The sequence below is a fragment of the Chenopodium album genome, chromosome 22 (genome assembly GCF_948465745.1).
Source record: "Chenopodium album chromosome 22, dcCheAlbu1.1, whole genome shotgun sequence".
In the NCBI taxonomy this organism is placed as follows: domain Eukaryota; kingdom Viridiplantae; phylum Streptophyta; class Magnoliopsida; order Caryophyllales; family Amaranthaceae; genus Chenopodium; species Chenopodium album.
The window spans coordinates 33975282-33984850 of record NC_137855.1 but is presented as its reverse complement, the minus strand read 5'-3'; the positions used below and the strand labels follow the sequence as shown (position 1 = coordinate 33984850).

The following is a 9569-nucleotide window of genomic DNA, read 5'->3' as shown; positions in this document are numbered from 1 at the left end:
AGCTCTAATGATGATCTGTTGATCGTCTTTGATAAGAAGGGTTTTAGATAAAATAATGGAGTAATAATAATAAATTCTTTCAAATGATTATAGCCCATTAAATTGGTTATAACCATCTAATTAATTGTGCCACATCATAACCTTCTCCGTATAAGAATAAGTGAATTACTACATGTTGCATATACCTTTTTATCGGTGAACATTGCGTGAAGTCTAATGACTAATGCAATCGGACTGTTCTTAGTTTGAATGTTTGCCCTAGCTATGAGATAAGACAAAGTTGTTTGCGCGGAGAATACAGGGTGAATTTTTTCACCTTTGTCCGCCTGATATGGCGTTTGAGACTAATTGGGTCGGGTCAAGCTACACCCGATTGCACGGATTTTAAAGTTTATTTACCGTTATTTATTGGTAGTGCTTTTTCAGACGACTATATGCATTAATCAATGAATTTTGGCAATTGGAATGCTTTTTCCAATAGCTTTTTATACATTTACTAAGAAATTTCACATCACCAGAAGTGGGAGGTTTTAGTTTGCGTGCAATAGGGGAGACTTTGGGCCTGTTCTCATTGACTGAACTCAGCTGAGCTGAACTGAACTGAACTGAACTCAGCTGAACTGAACTGAACTGAACTGAAATGAATATTTTATAAGAGAAGGAAATTAGGAGCTGAATTGAACTGAACTGAACTGAACTAAACTAAACTGAATTGAACTGAATTGAGCTGAACTGAACTGAACTGAACTGAACTCAGCTGAACTGAACTGAATTGAAATTCAACGTAAGAGAACAGGCCCTTTGCCCGATAGCCTTTTAAAGCGTGAATTTTAATTTGATTATTTTTGTTGTCTTTTTTTTCAATAAATATAGGTTGCACTCCATTTTGTTGATATGTCAACCAGACCTAAAACACATAAACAAAAACTCTTCTTCATGGAATCATGGTGCACGAATTTGAAGGATGTTATGTTGACCTAGATAGAGGGCAATCGTCACTAGTTACCACACAAGTAGTGGTGAACTAATGAATAATTCGTTTCCAACACAGTGACCTCCGATATCATAGCCCAATTTGTAAAATTTTTATATACAACCAGGTATACTTCTTGCTTATTTTTTACCTAACTCTATGTACACTCGGGTGTATATAAAAAGTAATGAGCCCAATTCTTATACCAGTATTTTGAGATCTACAATCATGTAGTATATTCTTCTTCACTTAACAATATTATTATTTCTTGGATTCAACAACTTTTTTTTTTTACCAACTAGCATCATACCTTGCTTATAGTAAAATCTACAACAAAAGTACAATCTTAATTATTATACTTAGCTTGTAACAAACTGAAGATTGAGGCTTCGTCGTTGTTTCTGTTGATGTAGTTGCTTTTCGTAATGGCATCTCTTGGTATAGAATGAGATATTCAAATGTTGAATTGATGTAGATAGATAGCATATGGTCATGTTGAATTAAATTATAGGATACATACATTGATGTTCACAAAATTAAAGATAATTAATAGAGATGTAATTGGCTAGTTAGTGTTAATATTTATGAGATTAGATAAGATATGTTTTTGGGAATCAAGCCACATCGATCAACTAGTTGGTTAGAACTTGTATGCACCATGAAAGTTGAATTGATGAATACGATGGAGGTATATATATTAATTAAGTTATGATCATAACTTCGATTTGATTTTCGATTTCTTGTATATTGAATTATTGAGTGGTTAGGATTTTTCGATGTATGTACCCTCTAAACCAGGGTTCCGAACCAAGCGTGCAGCTATATGCATGCTACATAGATTAAGCAACGGAAGATATCATTGGCTCATTGCCCAAACCTTTGTATTGAACTCAACTTAGGGTTTGTATTGAAACTCAACCCAGGGTCGTTGTTGCACAAGGGTCGACACCCTATTATCTTATCTATTTGATTTAGGGTCTGTTCGCATTTATTGAACTGAGCTGAATTGAACTGAACTGAACTGAACTGATTGGAGCTGAACTGAACTGAACTAAACTGAAATGAATATTTTATTAGAGAAATAAATTAGGAGCTGAACTAAACTGAACTGAAATTAAGTAAATGTGAACAAGCCCTTACACGATTTACATATTGTCCGTTGATTTAAAAAATAATCATATGAGATCTTGTTACATTTTCATCAAAATATATATATATATATATATATATATATATATATATATATATATATATATATATATATATATATATATACACACACACACACACACAACATGTCAATTTGGGTCGGGTTCAAGTTAGATTTTCAGGCATGCTAAAAAACTGTCTCAATAGTGTAATAACATAATATCATTTCTGGTACGAATCGGGGTCGAATTCAGGTTCTCTCTCAGTAATTTTGTATTTGGCTCGAGTCTGGTTGGGTTATCGAGTCGTGTCAAAAATTGACATATTTATCACAATTTTCAAATCTAATCTATTTATGTCATGCCACTACACAATCATCACATTGTTGGTCAAATATTTCCAAAACTGAGCTATGATTAGACGAGTAGTTCGTATTGATAACAAATTATTCTGTTACCTGAAGGAAAGATACTAATCAGTAGGATTATGCATCTTTTTTACTGTTCTTTTAAAGAGACCACATCATCAGGTTGCTAGGAACCCTATTTTAACATGTGTCAATTACTCAATTGAATTCAAATGACCGGAAAAATAAATATATAAACAGGTATCATACATCAGTATAATACTTTGTACAATAGTACAATACTACTACGGAGTATTAATGAAAGTACTATGTGACAAAGGGGTTGTTTGGCAATTGGTTGTTAGCTGTTAATATATTTGTTTGGCTTGTGTAGCTGAAAGTATTAGTTGTACGAATTGGTTTTTCAAGTTACGGAGTAGTTGTTTAAACCGGCTGTTTACAAAAGTGTTTGGTAAAAGTATTAATAGTTGTAAGCTGTTTATTAGTGGTAAAGTGGGCCAACAAGCCAAAAGCTAATAGAAAAAGCTACTCTTATTAGTTTTTGGTGGAAAAATCAGCTTAAAAACCAACAAAAAAAATCAATTGTCAAATATATTTTATGATCGTTTGATCATGTTAAAAAGCCAAAAGTTAAAAATCGGTTGTACGGCAATTAACTGATTTCCAAATTTGAATTAGCCCAAAGGGTGAACCGAGTGGAAAAGAAAAGAAAAGAAAAGAAAAAAAAAAGAAATAAATTGGAAGAGCACAGTATTGGACCTACACCATATAAAAGATACGTAGTAAAAGGATTAAACAGTTAATGGAGAATTAGGCCCATGAGGCTCTTGAGAGGGTCCTACTTATGCAGCAATTCTCATGACCCAAGTACCCAAACAAATTTATATGCATGGCCACAAAATTCATCAATGTTGTCGCCCAAACTAAATGGTCAAAATGAACTGAAGGTCAAAGAAAGAGTCTTATGATATGAAGTTAATTAGTATGTACTATTTCTAACTCAAATTATGAATTTCTATTTCAATGATGTTGCACACCACGATTAAAGAACACAATCAAGATGACAATGCTTCTGTAATGCACTTCCTAGTCTAGAAATAGTCACTTATGTTGTATTAAGATGTTGTATCGAAAAGTATTTTGTGTTTATACTTAGTGTTGGAAAAGCAGATATACGAGTTGGGTTTGCGTTTGATTTTGTGTCGATTTCTTCTTGTTCACCAAATATATCAAATATTATGAAAACTAAGATAATTGTATAATCTAAATAATTTCATTTCAAATATATTTTGTTTGTGTCATGTCAGGTTCACGCTTCTCTTGTAAATTTTGCCATATTCATGTTATATCATGTTACTACAGTATATAAGAAATTGTCATATCCATATATCTAAACATACTTCCACTAAAAGTAGTAGTGAAAGTTAACATGGGAAAGAGACAACTACATGGGTTGTTCCAATTGTATCATGGTAGAACCTTGAGCACAAGAGATTAAACCAATATGACAAATAATTCCGGATGAAGAGAGCATAGAGACTGTCTCACTATAATCTTTTTGCTTAGTATCGATCTTAATAATGACATCTCAAATTAGCACTTAGCTCATGTAAAGAAGCATTGTCTAAACTTGCTTAAGAAACCTTCAAGTGTACTTTAAACTTCATCAATGAGACTACAAATCGTGCTAAGACTACATCAATTGACACTATTATTAAAAAACGGGACAAAAATAATTCAGGTGCAAAAAAAGGAAGGTAAAAAAAAAAAGAAAAAAAAAGGAAACTTCAACTGGAATTTATGTTTCCATAAGCTACAATAAATTGGTGAACAAAGTTCAGTTAAACATCACAAGCAAAAGAAAACAAAGGCCTAAAAAAGATAAGAGAAAAAAGTACATGAACATCAACAGTTAAAACTACTAGAACTAGGAAAAAAAAAGAAAGAAAAGAAAACTAGCATAATCTAGTTACAAAGTTTCCACCTCTACCTCATTACTCTAAGAAAGTCTCCATTACATCGGAGTACATTCCGGCCTCAGGATTTCGGTACTCCTGAGGGTGCTGAGGATGATGATCAAGTGAAGTCGACGAGCCTGAAGAAGTCATCCTAGCTGGTAATGTATAGCTCCTCTTGAATTTGTTCTCAATACTCTTCCTCATTTGTTCTTGATGATTATCCAAGCTCAAGTACTCGTTTGAGTTTGCCCCACCGGTACCTTGCATATTCTGATTTGGGCCCTCGGGGTTAGAGCTTGGATCAGGCTTGTGACCCAAGCTATCCGGGTTGAACAACAGCTTGGCTTCATCAGCCCTTCCTGTTAGAGCATTGAAGAATGAAAGGCCATTAGGCCACTTGATATCGGATTCGTGCTCTCCCATCATCTCATCCATTCGATTTTCTGCTGAATGAGGCATCAAAAACATGTGGGGCTCGTCTTTCGTAGGTGCATATCCGAGAGGCCTCTGGAAATTGTGAGGTGTAAGCATTGATCCCGGAGATGATAGGGGGCGTGGGCCCCAGTTGAAAAGCGGAGGAGGGCCTAGGGTAGGGCCAGGCTGCTTTGTAGGGATACTTGAAGAAGAGGAAGCATTTCTAGTTGAGGAGAAAAGTTGTGAAAGGTAGAAGCCAGATTGGTAGCCTAAAGATTCAAAGGTATGCCTCATTCGTAGCACGAAATGCAAGTCTTCAGGTATCTGAAACACAGTTTACACATTTTAGTAAGACCATGAGCAATGTTTTTCTTATGCCATAACAATATATTTTCGTCAAAACTTTCATCGAGTTTCAAAAAAAGTTCAATATTAAGTTGTTATATTCAAATTGAGCATCATAACAAATATGAACATGATGGCACCTTGCCAAACCAGCTACATAGGTATAAGCGTATCAAAAGCTACTTTTAGTTAAAAGATGCTAACCAATTTTTTTAAGCAGTCTAATCAAAATAAAGGTGTTTTTATATTAATTGTGCTAATCAAGTTCAAAATCCACCTAAAGGTTGCTTTAATCTAACACTGTGCCCCACAATCAATTGTCCAACGTACTTTAGTAAACTGTTATACTCATGGCGTATCTAAAATAGCTAATTATAGATAGATTATCGAATCATTAGGATATAAGGGTGGAAACGAGGTAAAAACACAATACAGAGCAAGAAAATGAGAATCAACTCACAATCTTGCAGGAGCCTAATTGAAGGAGTCCATGACCAGCTTGGATTACAGCAATCGTCTGCTCAAACGACAAGACAATAGCAAAAGATACAGTTATTAAATACTTTTTTTAATAGAAGAATGTATGCGGGTAATGTAACTACTATCAACTCTAACCTGAATACCAGATTCAAATTGGTCGGTCCATTCAGTAGGAAGCTGCAACCAAAAAATAAAGACATCAATGAAAAGGTAGAAATACTCACTTAATCATATAAACAGTTATTGGCCCTAAACATAATCATTAAGCATATCGGCGCAAAACCCTATTTTTATATACCATGAAATGATGGTAACATAAACTTTCTCATTAAGGAGGGGCCAAGTAAGAAGAACTAGCAGCCAAGTGAGCTATAGTGTGGCCTAATCTCCATTACTTTCTAATATATTATCTTTATGTCTTCCAAGTAGACCATATAAAACAAAAACTTGCAGATCTATGCATATATCTATAGAAAATTCTTTGCATATTGGTAAAACTGAAATATTGGGTACATAAGTTTCAAATTTGAGTTTCTCCGCCACTTTTTAAGCGTTGTACTGGTCATAGCGCCTACTATGAAGAGTTTTAAATAGACTAAGATGTAACAAAGGATGTGTTCCCTACAGTTGATATTTGCGAAAACAAACTGATTTTCCCTACTTAAAAATGTGTCTATATCAAAACTAAGATTTACGGATCAACACTGATTTTGTACCGGTAATAAATAGACTTTGATATGCTGAAGAGAGCAGAACAACAAACAACCCATACAAAAGAAAAATTTAATAAAACGAATAATATGTTTATGATTAGTAATATCTTTGCTACATACAGCATCAAAGGAGCTCTGCCAGTAGTTTGATATATTTGGTTCGCATTCTGAAGGCTCTTTGAAAACCCATTTGTGACATTTATCAGAAGCAACCTTCCCCATTAACCTGCATGAATTCAAAACAACTCAAATTCACAATAATTAAATCTAAAGTACGTGAAATCAAGAGCCCAATAAAGCCTTAACATGAAACATATTTCCCATCGATGAGAAGACAGTAAACACTCACATTTTACACAATATTAGCATATACGTAACAATCAAAGTTAATCATTATTCACTACTGATCATGAAGGGGTCAAGGCAGGGGGCTGGGGTGACAAAGGCGGGAATGGAGTAGCACATAGTATAATAACAACACCTACCAAGTACCCACCCTTCTCCATAATTATATAACTGAATGGACATCTTGCTGAATGCCTTCCTGACAGGATCTTCACTATCCATCTCTTCCAAGCAATCTGCAACTCTTCCTCGGCAAAACCCATCTTCCCACATCAACATCCTTCACCATTCAATTTTACAGAAATCAGCTCAACATCCACAAAACAAATAACCAAAATAAAGTGTAATATACTACGACAGCACAACTATTTTGCCTAGAAATTAGAGCACAAGCAATACACTTATAGTATGAGTAATCAAGATTCAATAACAAGCTCGGACTCTAAAAGTATATGATTAACAACAAAGTTTGTTTATATATTGCGGTGTACGGAGTACATGCTAAGGCCCAAGATTATGTTGCAAGTAAAAAAAAACCACATGAAGTATGCATCTAGCATTAAAATATTTAAAAAATCTTTTTGTACTCCATAGTATACAAGTTATAAAGAAACCTTCCTCCTATTATTTAGTTCCATCATAGGGACGTCTACATGATTCACACTCCGTTTTAACCATCTTTGTAATTCTTAATGACAAATAGTCTTGTGAGACCTTGTTTGATTTTTCTCGATATATACATTCCAAATCTCAATGTGCTTTTTTTTACTAATAAACAATTTAAGATATTAATGGTTAAAGTTATACGTAAGCTTGAAACTCTCAGTGGTGTAATAAATAACAATTAAGATTAAAAAACCAACATGGGAAGTAACATGAAAAAAGGAGGCAAGGTTACTAAGAGGAAAGATTTTTAAGATTGAAACTCTTGCTTTATACAGAAAATTTGCCTGGTCAACTCTTACATGATAACCATATAATAGCAACTTTATTAATGCAAAAAACTCCTTAGTTAAACATTTCACTAATTATAAACACTTCAATATGGCATTAATCATTGTAGCACCTAAAACCTAAGTTCATCCTAATCATAAAAATTTATCAATCAAATTAGTTTGCTAATCTAATCAAATCAACACTAATCATAGAACAAAAGAAATTTGAGGAAAATAAAAGTTAGTAAAAATTAATTTCAAGCTAATCATCATTAAATGCACCAAAAAAATCACTAAAAATAATGGTCCCCTGCAACAGCTCTGTTAGAGAGTGTGGACGAAAGAAGAATACTTACAAGCTTCCATTATCATCACCAACTTTGCAACCATTTCCACCTCTAACTCTCCTGCAACAATGGACAATGATAAAATTAAAATCAAAAATACCCATTTATAGAAAATAAAAATTATTAATAATAATCATAAAAATGAAAGAACAATCTCTTCATCATCTTCTTCTATAAGCTTTGTACTTGGTGGACTACTTTGGAGTTCAAGAGAGACAAAAATTAAATAAAATAAAAGGACAAAGGTGGGGTTTTGAGAGAAACATACAAAAAAAGGGGAAATAAAAGAAAAGGTTGGATTTTTAGAACACCCAATTCAATTTAATCACTAATTCATCCTATTAATCAAAAACCCATTTAATTTTAATTACCACAAGTAAGAAAATTAGCATCCAATAATGGGAGTTTTGAGGAATAAACACCCAAAAAAATGAAAAAATAAAGGTTGGATTTTTATTTTTTGGGGTACACCCAATAATCACTATTCACTAATTCATCAAAATCACTAAAAACCCACATAATATTAATGAGTGTCAGCTAGGTAAGTTTAGGTTAGGCCGAGGTAATAAAGACGTGGGATCAAATCTCGTCTACATCATAAAAGATACTTACGGGCGAGGACGGATGGTCCAGAAGACAGAGTAAGTCCAGTCTGAGTTAAGACAGACGCTTCTGAGGGCCTCATGAAGGGCCATCATCCCAACTGCCTCTTTGCTCCTATCTCCTCCACCTCCTCCTCCTGCTCCTGAGCCCACCATCTCTCTCTAAACCCACTTTCTCTCTCTAAAATCAATACACTTTCTCTCTCTAGATTTTATTTTTCTCTCTCTCTATCTCTCTATATGTTTCTAAGGGTTAGGAGTGAAAGACTTGGGCAAAAAATTGGACTTAAAAAACAGGGGAAAAACAGAGGAAAAACAGAGGGAAATTGTTGTTTTTTACTCATATATATCTACTTTTAGGCTTTAGCAAAACAAAGCTTCAAATGTTTAGCAAAATAGCAACCACAAAGGTGACTGCTTTCTTCATCACTCTCACTTCCCCCTTTTGTTTTTTCTCTATTTTTTTTAATTTTTTTTTTTAATTTTATAATTTCTTTTTAAAGAGACTTCGATTCTCCCAAGCAATAAGCAAAAGAGGTGTGTGTGGGGATGGGGGGAGGAGAGAGATGGAGAGAGAAGAGAGGATTTGGTAAAAATAATTTTGGATGAATTTGCAATGTTGTTTATTTAAGTAAAGTTGGTAGGCATATTTTATTATTCAAAGTAGTGTATGTTTTGTATCAGATAGTCGGTCCGACTAGGTATTAGTTACACAAAAAACTTAATCTCGTGTAAAAAGTTATCTTTATATTTGGGTGTAATTTGTTTAATCTTTAATGATTCAGTATAATTAGGAGAGATAATGTATCAAAGGACGTCTTATATCAAACAATCAATCTAGCAAGGTATCTAACGTTATCGTTAGTCAGCCGTCTAATACAAGAATTTGCGAGTATAATAATAATATTATTAAGACAAAAAGGAAAAATGGGGACAACTTT

The 9569-nt window shown here is 33.7% G+C and overlaps 1 protein-coding gene across 1 annotated transcript; it reads right to left on the bottom strand.

Annotated features, from left to right (window-relative positions):
- Nucleotides 1-4260: 4260 nt before the first annotated feature.
- On the bottom strand, nucleotides 4261-9224 carry LOC145605331 (protein RICE SALT SENSITIVE 3-like). The gene is made up of 7 exons (XM_081661369.1): nucleotides 8639-9224; nucleotides 8036-8086; nucleotides 6896-7024; nucleotides 6520-6625; nucleotides 5822-5863; nucleotides 5667-5723; nucleotides 4261-5185 (listed from the first exon to the last, which is right to left on the bottom strand). The coding sequence occupies exons 1-7, from the start codon at nucleotides 8782-8784 to the stop codon at nucleotides 4484-4486; spliced, it is 1233 nt and encodes a 410-aa protein (XP_081517495.1). The 5' UTR covers nucleotides 8785-9224; the 3' UTR covers nucleotides 4261-4483.
- Between the last annotated feature and the right edge of the window lie 345 nt (nucleotides 9225-9569).

Bases quoted from the DNA above. Each gene is read 5' to 3' on its own strand.
- LOC145605331 (XM_081661369.1), bottom strand. From the start codon at position 8,784: ATGGTGGGCTCAGGAGCAGGAGGAGGAGGTGGAGGAGATAGGAGCAAA. The intron at 7,025-8,035 runs GTAAGTATTCTT...TGAATGGTGAAG, and splicing joins GGTGATGATAATGGAAGCTT to GATGTTGATGTGGGAAGATG. The intron at 6,626-6,895 runs GTGGGTACTTGG...GAATTCATGCAG, and splicing joins TTATATAATTATGGAGAAGG to GTTAATGGGGAAGGTTGCTT.